Consider the following 16045-nt stretch of genomic DNA (forward strand, 5'->3'; position numbering starts at 1 on the left):
TCTATACATATTATAATGAATAATACTAATCCAAAGGTGGGCACTAGATATGGACCATTTCTGCCTAGTCTCCCAATAGGGCATGCCCACTGAGGTTGGACTAAGCTCTCTGATCTCATGAACTTAGCAATCTCTGGCATATGCAATGGACTTATGTCTACATGTCAGAAATGTGCCTCAGAAGTCTGTCAAATGGACAATTCTAAATTCTCTCTATGCTTGTGATCACCATGACTTCTGGAGAGCGCATTGTGATCGCAAGCCTCTGGCATGTAGGTATAAGTCAAATGTACATGACTGAAGTTTCTGTGTTCATGACCATCCTCAGGATTTAGAATTCTTGAAGGAAAGTGTAAGGGCAGATCATAGATCTCAGTCTTGCCTCTCTGGCTATGCCATCAGGAGATTGGTCCAGCCATAGCACACACCTTTTGGACTAGTCCTATTCATTATAATAGACAGGGAAAGAACTTTGAAAGGGGAGAATTGTAAAATCAATAATACTTTGTCCAAACGATGAGGTTGCCTGAAAGCATCATTAATAGACAAATATTGTCATGTAATTTGATAATAGATATCCATCCTGCTGTCAGGTTTCCTTTAAAGGGAACATCCTTTTGTGACATGATTGAAAACTTGGTCCTGGACCATGCTATGGTTTTATTTCCCTTCCAGCCGCATATAGAGCCTCGGGACATGACACATAATCATATGCAACAATGTTGAAAACGTTCTGTCTACGGATGGACACCTCTGGTTTTGCTGATAACCCAAACCTTGTGTCAAGATAATTCATGTTTTCCGATACTGACTTAAAGAGTCACCACATGGCCATAGCAGCACAATATGGGCCCATAGCACATACCAGCGTATGAGACCCAATTGTACGATTCAGACAGTATTGACATTCGGTATGGTTGTAAACAATTTTATAATGCGAAAATGGTCTTAGTTTAACACTGTCAATAACAGTATATGTAGTTGAACTTTTGGATTACATAAATCATGAATTAAACCTCCCTCTATTTTACTCTCTGCAATTGTTATGCATTTTTTTGAATTTTATTTAGTGTGTAAAGTATGCAGTATTAGTAGATAAGAGGTTATGGACTGTGAGCTTAAAATAGAATTACTGCTTACTTTATAGAGATGATCAAGGGTTTTACATTTTTTCCCTTATCCCCTAGTGATAATTACATTTCTCATCACAGAAAATGAGTTCATGTTTGTAAAAAAAAAAAACGTAAAGAAAAAAACATTTGCTGGAATAGGTATTTTCCTGTTATTGAAGTGGAAGTTGGTAATATAATCTAATATGCTCTCAAGCAATTACCCTGTGTATTGCTCCAATTTACTCTGGTGCAGGGTTTTTCTATCAAGAAAAAGAATCTCTTTACTCCAAGCCTTTGAATACATAATGTGATTTGTATATATTTTTGTTACTGATAAATGTTATACTCTAGCTATTTTGAGCAAATTATTTTCCCATAGTTGTGCAGAAGAGACTCAAAAGAGGACAACCACAGCCAATATAGAGTTACCCAAGAAAGGCTACCAGGCAGAGTTAAGATACAAAGAATGCCTTTATTATATCTTATTGGCAAAAAAATATAAAGATAATAAAATTCAAAATATAACAATTGTGCGCACAATGAGGACAATAATAACAGATAATTAAAACAATGTGGGAGATGGTACAGGCTGACCCAATTTATATAAAACAATCAAACATCAGGTACATATAACACCCAGAAGAAAATTATATAGAATATGTATGACACATATCTCTAATATAAATCTGTGTCATACATATTTTATATAATTTTCTTCTGGGTGTTATATGTACCTGATGTTTGATTGTTTTATATAAATTGGGTCAGCCTGTACCATCTCCCACATTGTTTTAATTATCTGTTATTATTGTCCTGATTGTGCGCACAATTGTTATATTTTGAATTTTATTATCTTTATATTTTTTTGCCAATAAGATATAATAAAGGAATTCTTTGTATCTTAACTCTGCCTGGTAGCCTTTCTTGGGTAACTCTATATTGGCTGTGGTTGTCCTCTTCTGGTTCACTTGTGGTTTCCACACTCTTTCTCCACAGAACGCTAGTCACTGGCACAAATTATATACACATATATATATATATTTCTTTAAACAATCTTATTAACTATTGGTATACAGTGATTGGTACATCTGTGGTTGTTGTCTACCCAGAAGAGACTCAAGGAACGGAAATATGCACTGGTCCTTGTATCCAATAAAAATCAGTCGGACTTTTATTTGCATAGGGGGTACTACTCTAAGAAGGCAAGTTATAAATGTCATTTTGGGTGGTCCTTTCTATGACAGGCTACTATGTAATAGATATCCAGTGATATTAATAATAGATAGTAGAGATAAGCAGATGTGCCAAAATTCTAAGTTACCAAATCGCATGGATTTTTCCAAGAAATTCGATTCAATTCAAATCGATGTTAATATTTTTCTGCCCAATGATGACAGAGATATTCTAGGAGTGATACCTTTATTGGCTAACCAGAAAATAATATGTTTGCAAGCTTTCAGAGCACAGTGGCTCCTTCTTCAGGCATTTCAATTCAAAGTAATTCTCCTCTTTGCATATATAATTTCCCAGAGGAACATTGCATGGCATATAAGTCTCCTTACACTGGCTTGGCATGTCCCTCTCCTCAATGAAAGATGTTGCCCCTTACAACCTCATCTCTAATAGATTGCAAAAGATGACTGCAAATAGAGAACAGATGTTAGCTCATCATTTCAGCTTTCTATAACTGCATGTACTTTGATACAAGCCAGCCCATCAGCCTAGCCAGGCAAGTAATGTTCACAAAAAGAAGTGGCTGGCATATCTAGTTAAACTATTACAACTGAGATGTAACGTGTGTGTTACGACTAAGACATTGTGGTTGAAAAACATCAATTGATTTGTATTGCCACTCTGCCTTTGAATGCACGCTATACTTAGAAACACTGGTTGACAATGGTATACACAGAGGATAGCTCTCTTATTTTTTTCCATAAATTTAAAGAAGTTGATAGAGTTGGGCAAATTTATTCGAGTAGAATTGAAATCTACTCGAATGTTAGAAAAATCCATGTTCCAGAATGCAGATTTTTGTCAATGTGCTTTACCCAATTTCACCAAAATGGTGGAAGGCTTGCAGCCAATTTTCTGTAGGATAGATGGTCTGAAAAAGTTAAAAAACAAATAAAAAAAATAACACTCACCTCACCTCCCACCTCTCTCTGGCCATCTCACTACTAACTCTCCCCCATACTATCCTTGGCACCTCTTCTTATCGCTGCTGCGCGCTGAAACCCTAAGATTCTTAATAATAATAATAATAATCTTTATTTATATAGCGCCAACATATTCCGCAGCGCTTTACAGTTTAACAGTTTCAAACACAAAAGTCATAAGTAACAACGTTAACAATACAATAATTAAAGCAAAATAAGACGACCCTGCTCGTGAGAGCTTACAATCTACAATGAGGTGGGGGAGATGCAAAGTACAGGTGTGTATTTACAATGATGTATTTACAATCATGGTCCAGCCATCTTCAGGGGGTGGGGGATAGATGGGGATAGTGAATGGGCTACACACACACAAACATAACATAACTTTGATTAGTGAACGTGATAGGCCGCTCTGAACAAATGTGTTTTGAGCGAGCGCCTAAAACTATGCAAATTATGGATGGTCCTAATATCTTGGGATAGAGCATTCCACAGGATTGGCGCAGTACGGGAGAAGTCTTGGAGTCGGGAGTGGGAGGTACGGATTAGTGCAGAGGTTAGCCGAAAGTCATTTGCAGAGCGCAGTGGTCTGTTAGGCTGATAGACAGAAATGAGGGAGGAGATGTAAGGGGGTGCCGCACTGTGGAGAGCTTTGTGGGTGAGAACAAGTACTTTGAATTGTATCCTGTAATGAATGGGCAGCCAGTGTAACGACTGGCGAAGAGCGGACGCGTCCGAGTAACGATTAGCCAGATGGACGAACCTGGCTGCTGCATTAAGGATGGACTGGAGAGGGGAAAGTCGAGTGAGGGGGAGGCCAATTAATAGAGCGTTACAGTAGTCCAGGCGGGAGTGGATCAGGGCGACCGTGAGGGTTTTAGCTGTCTCCATGGTGAGAAAAGGGCGGATTCTAGAGATGTTCTTTAGGTGTAAGCGGCACGAGCGGGCAAGAGATTGTATATGGGAGGTGAAGGAGAGATCGGAGTCAAACATTCTTTATGCTATGCTTGGACTTCTGACTGTGACTATGCCCAGGACATTGTGGCCTAAAGCAACATGCTCCGTGACCTTAGATTGCACCCTCTGGGATAAGACTTTTGGTCATGGTTAAGTCAAGGACACCTCAATGCATGCACTTTGTAAGGCCATGTCAACAGCAAGACGTCATGAAGTGCAAGTTGATCTTGTGATGCTCATTTTTAGACTTCTGATTGCGATTATGCCCTGGACATTCCTGCATGAGTCCTGGCCTAATGTGAAAATGCTTGGGTTTCATTGGTGACCAGAGGTGGTGAGGAAAGAGTGAGCAGAGGAGGTGAGGGTTGATCTCACGCCAAGCCCCAGAACATATTTAGGGAAGTTCAATTTGTGAATAATAAATTATCTCTAAATAGATTTGGTGAGTAGAAATTTTGCCAGATCTGCTAATCTCTAGTTGTTTCACAAAGCTTCAATCGGCCTCCACTAGAAGTGGAAATATACTCTTTGCAAGTCACTCATTTTTATTGATGGCATCTCCTTATCAATTCTGTGTAACTGTGCAGCAAAGAACATCTATCAATCTACCAGAATGAACCTTTTTGGAGGCTTTCCATTAATAGTGTTTATAACTAGTGTTGAGCATTCCGATACCGCAAGTATCGGGTATCGGCCGATATTTGCGGTATCGGAATTCCGATACCGAGATCCGATATTTTTGTGATATCGGGTATCGGTATCGAATCAATAGGGATGTGGAAAATAAAGAATTAAAATAAAAAATATTGATATGCTCACCTCTCCGGCGGCCCCTGGACTTCACGCTGCTATCCGGGAGGCTTCTTTGTTTAAAAAGCGCGCCTTTCAGACCGGTGAATGACGTCCCGGCTTCTGATTGGTTGCGTGCCGCCCATGTGACCGGCACGCGGCCAATCAGAAGCCGCGACGTCATTCTCATTCACAAAACTGCTAATTATAGGAATTGAGGACCTGCGAATGACGTCGCGGCCTCTGATTGGTCGCGTGCCGGTCACATGGGCGGCACGCGACCAATCAGAAGCCGGGACGTCATTCACAGGTCCGAAAGGCACGCTTTTTAAACAAAGAAGCCTCCCGGTTAGCAGTGTGAAGTCCAGGGGCCGCCGGAGAGGTGAGCATATCAATATTTTTTATTTTAATTCTTTATTTTCCACATCCCTATGGATCCCAGGGCCTGAAGGAGAGTTTCCTCTCCTTCAGACCCTGGGAACCATGAGAATACCTTCCGATACTTGATGTCCCATTGACTTGTATTGGTATCGGATATCGGTATCGGCGATATCCGATATTTTTCGGGTATCGGCCGATACTATCCGATACCGATACTTTCAAGTATCGGACGGTATCGCTCAACACTATTTATAACCTTTCTATAGAATATTTGATAAAAGTCTCTAACAATTCCTTTGGTCTAGTAATCTCTAAATCAGCAAGTTGACAAGAATGAACATAACTAAGCACTGTGTGGTATTGCTGCTCTATTCAATCCTAACCTCAGCTAGTAGGAACGTGGCCTCAAGGCCCACATTTCAGTGATTGATAGGAAAAATGAGGGACATGGAGAGTATTAAAATGTTGGTACAATCTATAAGTAGATTACATTTAAGAGGAACGGGGATTCTGCACCATGATCTAATGATTGATGGTGGGTCAGAGGTGGGACACCCAGACATCATAAGTTAGGTGATAACCTGCCATTTAGGGAAAAGCACCTTTAAATTGGTATCTTTAAGGATATATAAATGAATTGTACCAATTTGTTAAGTTTACAATAATTGTCAGCAATAAAGTTGATCAGATCTTTTTTCAATTCAAATTTTCCAGGTTCAGTACATTTTTTCCACAAAATTCTATTTGCAACAACACAATTTGTCATGAATTGCAATACTATAAAACCTCCAACTGCCCGGAAAAGATGTGTGTGACATTCTGAGGTCTCCTAGGACTGTCTACAGTTTGTGCATCACTATAATTAATGTTTGACAGCCTTTCCAATCTCAATTATTCAACCTTACTCAAAAAAGTAACAATAAATAATAGCAAGATACACACATAGAAAGCAAAATAATGTGGCAGTAGACCTCAGCACAGGTGTAACATGTATGGTTTTAGACTACGACTACAGCTGTGTAGAAACAGACATGAAAAGTTACATATTTGATGATCTTATTTATTTTTTTAACAAAACTCCACCTCTTTCCCAAAGAATGACTTCTTTAAAAGCCTGCACCTGGAACGGTGTGGTGTGTATGAGGTCAAAGTTAGTAAACAGATGGGCAAAAAAAAAAAAAAAACTTGTTGTGTCACGAACACCACTTAGAGAAGTAGACCAATTAAATGACTGGATTTTGGGTAATTTACTTTTGTATTTTTTAAAAAGCAAGTATTCCACCCTTCATGTAAAAAAGATAATTAAATCATTAACAAAACCTGGAATTTCATAAAATTTGACTGAAATTTAATTCACATTACATCGATTTGCTCATCTCCAGCAAGGAAGTATCTTTAATTCTTTAATAATTAATTATTTAACTGGAACAAAGCTATGAAGGAGCAATTCATGGTTTATGAATCAGGTCAGCATAAGAGGGTGTTTTTCTTTAAATTCTTGTTGTTTTACATAATCTATCTTACATAGCATATACTGTATCTATCTATCCATTATCTATCTGTCTATTATTTATCCATAGATATATCTATTTATCTATCTATTATCTATCTATCTATTCTATTATCTATCTATCATCTATTTATCTATCTATCTATCTAAGTATCTAACTATTTATCTATCTATCTGATATCAATCTATCTTTCTGTCTATATCTCTGTGAATGTTTTACATTAATCAGTATGAGTTACTACACAAAAATATTGTCTAGCTTCAAATAAATTCAATAATATTAGGTTTAGGCGTGCAACAATTCTACCATTCTCTTTTTTTATGAGGGAGAATCAGAAGCAATGGAATTTTGATGTTTTATCGCCTGAAAAGCCTACACCCTATTATTTTACAGTTTTTGAAATGGTTACCATAAAGGATAAAATAGCTTTTAACAATAACACATCAATTTTTAAAATTATGTTTCTAATTACCTTTTCAACTGAAAAAATGTGTCAAAAAATGGACATGTCTGGTTTAATAAATACTTACATTCGAAATGAAATCATTGTTTTGCGGTTGTTCTCATAACTTTGCAATGTACCAATATCCTTTGTTACCTTTCCTGAATATTTATAGTTGTAATCAAAGTTACACCACCCCCATTGCACAGTAAATTTCTTAAACATGTTTACAAACTTTCTTCTGTTTGCAATAATCCAATCAGTACAAATTAATAAGTGGTTTCTTCAAATTTAATGGAAATACAGCTTTTAATTATTACTGTAAAACAGAATTATTCACCCCTTCATGATGATCATTTTTAGTATTTAGTAGAGAGCCCTTTGACTATTATGATCTGCTGCAAATTTGATGCATTGCTGAATTTTAGCCCCTTCCTAACAAGCAATGGCCTCCAGTTCACTGACATTCTTGGGTTTGTATGTTGCAACTGCCTTTCACAAATCCCATCAAAGATGTTCTATGGGGTTCAGGTCAGGCGACTTTGACACGTCCTTGTAATGATAGCCATTGTTGTTTTAACTTTGAACTTGAGAATTATGTTTTTCAACTTTATCTTTAGAAACCTTTGTATCTTTTTATACTCTTTTACTTGTTTGTGCATTCTTTTATGAATTCTTCTACTAACATGTTGTATCATTAGCTTGCAAATCCAAGAATATTAGGCCTTTGCACACAAGCAATGGACTATATTTCCTTAGGAAAACTGCCAGAGGCTGGTGTCTGGTTATACATCATGTTTACAGCAGGTCATACTGGTCAAAGGTGCTTAACCGTGTACTTAAAGGCAACTTGTTGACAGTTTTTAAATCTCACAACAAATGCCACCACCTATATCTGTTCCTGTACTACATTCCACGAACATATATATTGTGTCTTGACTCCTCCTATATATTCTTAAAAATCCCATTTGAATTACTTTATTAGTATTTAAATGAGGATGGTCCAATAGGCACTATTTCTGTGATATCGGTCCCTCCTCTGTGCTGCTAATCGTTGAACTTTGGCTATGATTGATGTGGATCTCCTGCCTGCACAGTGGCATTGCCAGCCTGTGCAGACATCACTGTGCATACGCAGACAGATGTCTTTCCAGCTCCGGCGGATCTGGTGAAAGTGCGCCTGCTCGGGCCATCATCCACATCAATCAGAGCCTGGGGAGGATCATTAGGAGCAGAGTGGAGGCACAGATGCTGTAACGATGACATCGATCTGACCAGACCATCCTCATTTACATACAGCATGGGAGCAATTAAAATGGTATTTTTGAGGCATACGGGGCAAACACTTGTGACCCAAATGGATTGAGTAATTCTGAGACTGCAGTATTTAGTAAATGTGGCAATTTGGGTTGAATTTAGAGAAACCGCTTGTTATATTAGTTGTGTTGAGGTCTTTAAATTGTTCCTTTTTGTTTGGTTTATTACAAACCAAACCTTCAAGGAACAATATGAGCAAAAATCCTGCTGTAACTAAATAAGTAAAAAGCAAAAGTGCATCTAAATAACACAGGGTTCTTAGTAATAATGTTTTTGATAAAAAAAAATAGCATAAAAGCCATCCCACCATCGACAAGGTTACTCTGATTGGGACGGTCCTACCCTGTCTAATATTAAAAACCTTACCAAGTGTCAGCAGAATGTTTGTAGATTTAAAAAAAATCTGAGTGTTATAATTTTCCTTATGAGAGGGGTTTGTTCTTACACAGTCTGACACCATCAGCACTTATAGGATAGGGTCAGACTGTGTAGAGACTAGAGATGGGAGAATCAATTTGAAGAACTCCTGTCCACAAGCCAGGATGCCTGTATATCATCATTTACCGGCTGTAGTACTCAACTCACCTTTTGATTATCCGGGCTGGTGCGGCATCGTATGTGAATCATACTGTAATGATGATGTCACACCCGGCGGGCTAATAAAAATAAGAGTAGAGGATGACATCAGTGGTCACATATTACTGACCTGGCTGCGGGACTGGGCATCTGCCAGTAGGAACACAACCTCAGTTGTCAATTTACCAAAATTTTGCAGCTACAATAACAGAGGAACGGTACAACAGAGAATTCTTAGTAATGAAGTTCGAGACTCTGCTGTTTCATGGCTATTACTAGGATTTACAAACACACACATCAGAAGGACTTTTACAAAATATGACATAGTTTATGACTTGTACCAAATTAATAACACGCCTTGACATTTTTCCATTTCTCTTTTTTTCTGCTGTGTGTAGCCTCAAATTGTTTACGTGTCCTAAATCACTAACAATACTTGACAAGAATTGTTCGCCATGTTTAATTGTCTAAATTAGCCATGGCTATTATATTTCTACTTGTTTCTCCACTAAGTGATTGTTCTATCAAAGTCTGAATTTTCACAGTGCTTCTAAATGGTTCTGTCAAGTCCATTTATCCACATGGTATTTTGGTAACCTTTTAAAATGCTTGTTTAATTTGTTTTCATAATATATTGATTTAAAACCCAAACTCATCTCTATAAAGGGATCTATAGAGGGAAATTTAGCAATAGAAAATGTTATTGTGATCTTTCTTTTGACTTGTAAATAGATTATTTATGTAAATTGTTTGCCACAATTAAAGTAACTATAGCCCCCAAATGCAACTTCTTATGACATGTTTATTACTTAGGGGAGAGCAATAAATGTGTGCCATTTGTATTTGTAACTGCTAAAATGTCTCAATATTACAGGTAATAGATCAAAGGGTAAAAATACATTTTCATTGACAAATGTTGCAAGGTAAATTAAAAAAAACAAAAAAAAATATTTGGATAAATAAATTGTAGCAGCTGCCATGGCAATTTTGCTCTCTGATATTTTTGAATAATAAAATGCATCTTGTTTTTGCCACCTCTTAACCTTTTTCTGTCCTTGCTTTCATAATTAAGGTCTAGAAAACTTAGGCCACTAGACTGTGATCTATACTATACTAGACGATGCTATGTTATACTTATGCTATACATTATATGAATGCATATGAATTGCTAATTTATTTGGTTATATATTTTATTAAAATAATGCAACATTTGTTACAGGACTGTATCATTGACTTTCATTAACATAGTGCTGAAATTTGACAATTTGCTTATTTTTACCTGGAAATCTTAAGCTACCTGATATAGGTTACCCAAGGCTCAGACAAACCCCTTTTCACTTACACCATTCCACCAAGTAGAAGAAAGCTGAGTTCTGACCCCATTAATCTAATATTAATGGCCTATCCTTAAAGAGGCTTTAAGAAAACCACTTCTCCGTTGCTATATTCCCCCCCATGAAGAATAAAAACACCTTGAACTGACCTTCTGTGCCATCCCATAGACCCCAGGGTTTATGTAATGTTGTGAAGTGAGAATTACTGTTGCACTTTGACTTTCCCCGGAAGTCAGTTACATCTAAAGGAGTTGAGAGTGAAGCGACCCTATAGCAGCCATTGATTGGCTGCAGGGTTCATGTAACATAATGTCATGTGAGCCCTGAGACAGCACTGGCATGGAGGTGAGTATAAGGTTTTTTCATTCTACTTGGGGAATATTGTAATGGAGAAGAGGTTGTCCGAGAAGAATTCAGCTTCAGCCACCAAACGCTGGACTTTTTACATTATAAATAGTGTATAGATTTGTTGTTTTCTGCTCAACTCTGCCCACCACAGCAGGTGGTACCAGCTGATTGGTGTGGGCACCAAGTGACAGACCCCTGAGGGTCTGATATTGTTTTTCATAAGGATAGGTGATTAATTTAGAAGCAGTGGACACTTTAAAGGAAATGTGTCATGAAATTTGATTTTGAATGTGCACACTACTTTTACGGCATGCTGCCTTACGTAACAATGTGTATGTTGTGCACTGCTGAACAAATACATAGATACTATACCGCTCAGAAAGAGCAAAGGAGAGTAAGGACGCTAAGCTAGTCAATCTTATCTTTTATGTTGGAGCCATATCAAATGTGAAATGTGCCTACACTCTGGCACGGGCATTTGTTTGTCTGCACAATAGTTACATACTTTCTCCCTCTTCTGGCAGACAAAGGTAATTACTTCATATTTCCAGAAATATAAAACAAATTCCAAAGATTAAAAATGTTGCGTAAGTAACTTTGAACAATTAAGTCAAAAAAATAAAATAATAGTGCATGACACATTTCCGTTAAAACTATCCTAGAAACGTTTTTCAACAAATTGTATGCGGATGACGAAATATCATTTTTCTTACTGATATAGTTATTATTTCTTAGCAAAAACTGGGGCCATTTTCCAAGCGTATTCACAGTTTTTCACACAAAAGTAGGACTTCCCACTGTCCTAAATAATTGACACAGAAATTGTACCTGTAAAATGGCCTTTTCCACTGACACCATGCTCAAAGAGGCCAATTTTTGCTCTAATTTTAATCCCATTGCTTCTATTTTTTTCTTTAAACCCAACCATACTGTTGCAGAGGTATAAGCCTTTATATTTCATGTTAATTTTTTCCGAAGGAGCATGGCTCACAGGGTTAAAATTCAGAATAGCCTAAAGACACGCCCCAGAGGATCCTGTGAGCACTGCCCCCCTTGGTAAAGACCACAAAAATTAACATTTAACGAAAAGACCCATATCTATGTAACCATCTGGTTTATAAAAAATAAATAAGAAAAACTACAATTCTCAGGTGAGCAGTGGGAACAAAATAAGAGTAAAAACTGGCAACTTTTGACCTGGTAACAGGCCCTGTCTAAAGAAGTAATTGTAGCAATTACAGAAAAAATTGTATTAAACTCAGCTACTGGATGATGCTATTTTATTTTTTATTAGATATTAAATTATCTACAGTGACATGAAAAGGTACATCCACTCTATTCTCTACTTGTCTGATACTTGACTTGTTGCTGAAATTAAGATAATATTTCACGTATTGCGAAATAACCATTCGATTCTCTACACTCCTTGAAGATGCATGCTACAAATAAGAACATGATGTTTTAATTGAAAAAAAAACATGAATGAAAAGCAAATAAAACTTTGAAAACTGAAATATTAATCTGCATGTTATTCTTCCCTTCTCCCTCCTGCATGCAGGGATTTGGTTTCGTAACTTTCGAAAATAGTGCTGATGCGGACAGGGCCAGGGAGAAATTACACGGCACGGTGGTAGAGGGCCGTAAAATAGAGGTGCATGTTAAAAATATTTTTACTGTCTCTTTATTATATATCTTGACCGAATTGCTGTTTCACTGTAATTTGATCATTTTTGTGTCTGCATATTCTCTCTTCCATTTTTTGTTTTCATTTGCAGCGTCTCTTTATTATTTGTGTCATTACGGACAGATGTTTTTATTTTTGCCCATGAGGTTTGTTCACACACAATCACTTTACTTTTCCATTTCTGTTGTCTCTGTCTCATTTTTATCACTTTCTACAGAGGTGTAAAAACAGAAAAACAGGTCCCTTTGGTTGCAATAAAATTCTGTTTTTCTGAAAAATAAAAAGTTTGCACAAGCTTCTGGTGTTATCTATTATGACAAGATAAGTCTTTTGTGATGGGGAGGAAAGCGTAGCATTAAGTGACAGTAATTGATAATTAGTGTTGTTTTCCTATAAAATATAGTCAATTCACAAAATTAGATGGTAAAAAGAATCAGTCAGGACGTTTTTGATATGTAATCTGAGAAGAGTATGATTTAGGGACAGAAACTCTGATTCCAGTGATGTGTCACTTGCTGACCTGCTTGCTGTTATTTTGGTACAATCACCGGCAGATCCAGCAGTGTTCTGAATATGGAGCCCGGTATAACCCCGCCCCCACAACTGATTGGCTGCTTTCCGCAGACACTGTATATTGAAAGATAGCTGCTAATCATTGGTAGGGGTGGAGTCACAAAGAACAGTTGACTAGAAGGCACAAGACACCTAGTCCTGTAGTGATAATCTCCTGCTGATAAGAGACTTATTTATTGAAATAAACACAAACACACAGTAAGTGACACAACATTGGAATCAGGCTCTCAGCATCTAGATAACGTTCTCTCAGATTTCAGAACAAAAACGTGCTGCCAGGTTCACTTTAAAAAAAATATCTGTGAAAGGATTTTTAACTGTCTGAATAGATTGGTTCTCTAGTTCAGGTAAAAAAAGATGCTAAAATTCTGGCTTAAAAAGCCTACATATAGTTACAGTTTATATAAAGTCGACCTTTGACATTTCATTGATTTAGTTTAAGGCATAAGTAATGATCTTCTTTTGAAGTTAGAAAACAGAAATTCTTTCAGTGGAGTTAATTAAACATAGAGTGTAAGTAGAGTTGGTGGAAATCGATTTACACATTTCGACGGTAGTCTGCAACCATTGCCTGGAAGCGGGAGTGGCGCCTATTACATCAGCATCTCGAGACCTTCTTTCGATTAGTTGGCCTGGTATGACACTGCAGCGTTGGCCATCAATCAGTGTACCGGAGCGATATCGCAGTGCGCTCACTGCATCATGAGCGGCGATTGTTAGAGTGAATTGCACTGCCCTTACAGCTATAAGTCAGCAGCTGCAGGGAAGATACAGCTTCATTTTTTTCTCTGTACTTTTCCTTACATTAAACCAGCCTAAGTTGATTTAATGATGATGCTGCTATGTCTGCAGATAAATAGCATGTTTGTAGGTGATAGGTACATTTTAACTTTGAGGCTGCATGTGGCAGTATCAAACTAGCCGAAAGAACCAAGTATTTCATTTATTAAAATATCATTAAAATCTTCTAACTTGATATCACATCAAAGTTGCTCAATGTTGTTGGAAAGGATTAAGTAATATTTTAAAATCAATAGCTGACGGACAAAAATCCAATGATAAACAAGCCAAAATAAAACATAACTGTTAACTAATAAAATAAAGATACAAATAACTAATGCAAATCATAAATTAAAGTGCACATTCAAATTGCACTCTGTTCCTTATTGGTTTTACCTATGTTTAAATATATCCATAACGGTCAAGTTGCTACGCTAGTTGAATTTTTCAATTGTAATATAAATATGGATAGATTTACCTATTCTTTGCTCCAGTAGCCTTACATTGTATAACTAGCGCAGAGTAAAAGAAGATTGCCATTAATTAAAGATTCAAACCCATCAAAGTTTTAATCTTCTTAATATATTGTAATCATTATATTATATCACATTGTATACTTACAATTGCTCATTTTTGCCTTTCTACCGAGTTTATTATTCTATTAGGACTATGACATCACATATTAAAAACAAATTAGTTGAATCCTTTTAAGCTCTATGTAGAAACAGGAAGCCTCTGTTCCTTGCACGAGTTATCATTAGAACTACAATTCAACTTCACTGCAAAGTCACTGGTAGTCAAGCTCTACCTCCTCTTCAACTCTTGACCCAGCTGCTCCGCTCCTCCCATTTCAATGATGTAGAATTGTAGTTCTAATGATGACTTTTGCAAGGAAAACAGACTTCTGGTTTCTACAAAGAGCTTAGGAGGATTCAGGTACTCTGTTTTTAATCACATGACATCATGGAAAACAGAAGAATTAGCTGGGTAGAAAAGCAAAATGAGCAATTGTAAGTACACAGTGTTATATAATATGATGGCTTCAATATATTAAGAGGATAAGAAATTTTGATGGGAGGAGTGCTTCTTTAACTAAACAATAGGTATTGTATCCTATTTTGTAACGTGTAATGACAAGAGGAACAAAGTGCTATTAAAATAGAGAGTTTCCCAAACATGTTTCACCCTTATGAGCTTCATCAGGGTAAGGTGTCAAATGCATCATATGCATATTACAATTGAATGATTCAACTAGCATAGCAAGCTGTCCTCTTTGGATATATTTAAATATAGGTAGGACCAATAAGGAACAGAGTGTAGTTTTAATGCTAAATTGGTATCATATACTAAAAATAGTTTATTATTCAGTTAACTAAAAGGGGAACCTTTATCACCAAGAAACTGTGGGAATTTTCTCATGTATTTTTGTTTTCACACCTTGATTTATTTCTTACATTTGACAGTTTTGGTTTGTCCTCCCCCCACGCTTTCCACTGCATGCTGCTTAATATAACATTCTTCTTTGATTATTTTAAATATTTATCATTTCAGCGTTCTCATAGAATATGAGCATGCTCTTGAATTTTAAATTATGCAAAACCTTTTAATTTGCTTTTAATGTCTCTTTATTAAATTTTAATTGATATGCTGTTGCTTTATTGAAATGATTTGTATTTTTATAATGATTGAAGTAAATGTAATTAGACGTAATTTGATTTTTTTTCTAGACATTTGTGTAGATTTTTACAATTTCTTAGAATGATATTAAATTAATATTTACATTATAAAATGTATGCATGAAAATATCAGGTCTGTACCAGCAGAACAAACCCTAATTTACTTTTATGTATGCTTAGGTTAATAATGCCACAGCACGTGTTATGACAAACAAAAAGACGTTGAATCCTTACACAAATGGTAAGTTTTTCACTAAATTTATTTTAGAGATGCAGTTTTATTTGTTAAAAAATTGCCAAAAAATATTCTTTTTTTTTAGTTGTGGAACATTACGATTATTACATAATTTATACAAACAATATGTTCTATAATTCTGAAATATCAGTGTTATAGCTTCTTCAGATCACA

The 16045-nt window shown here is 36.4% G+C and overlaps 1 protein-coding gene across 13 annotated transcripts in view; it reads left to right on the top strand.

The window, feature by feature from the left end:
* Nucleotides 1-16045, top strand: part of RBFOX1 (RNA binding fox-1 homolog 1) — a 974878-nt gene that overhangs the window by 720414 nt on the left and 238419 nt on the right. For all 13 annotated transcript variants that reach the window (XM_069733980.1, XM_069733986.1, XM_069733978.1 and 10 more), the window contains exons 5-6: nt 12482-12574; nt 15817-15877. In XM_069733980.1, coding sequence (XP_069590081.1) covers nt 12482-12574; nt 15817-15877 — 154 coding nt within the window. The remainder of the gene's footprint in view (nt 1-12481; nt 12575-15816; nt 15878-16045) is intronic.

The sequence above is a fragment of the Ranitomeya imitator genome, chromosome 7 (assembly GCF_032444005.1).
Source record: "Ranitomeya imitator isolate aRanImi1 chromosome 7, aRanImi1.pri, whole genome shotgun sequence".
NCBI lineage: Eukaryota > Metazoa > Chordata > Amphibia > Anura > Dendrobatidae > Ranitomeya > Ranitomeya imitator.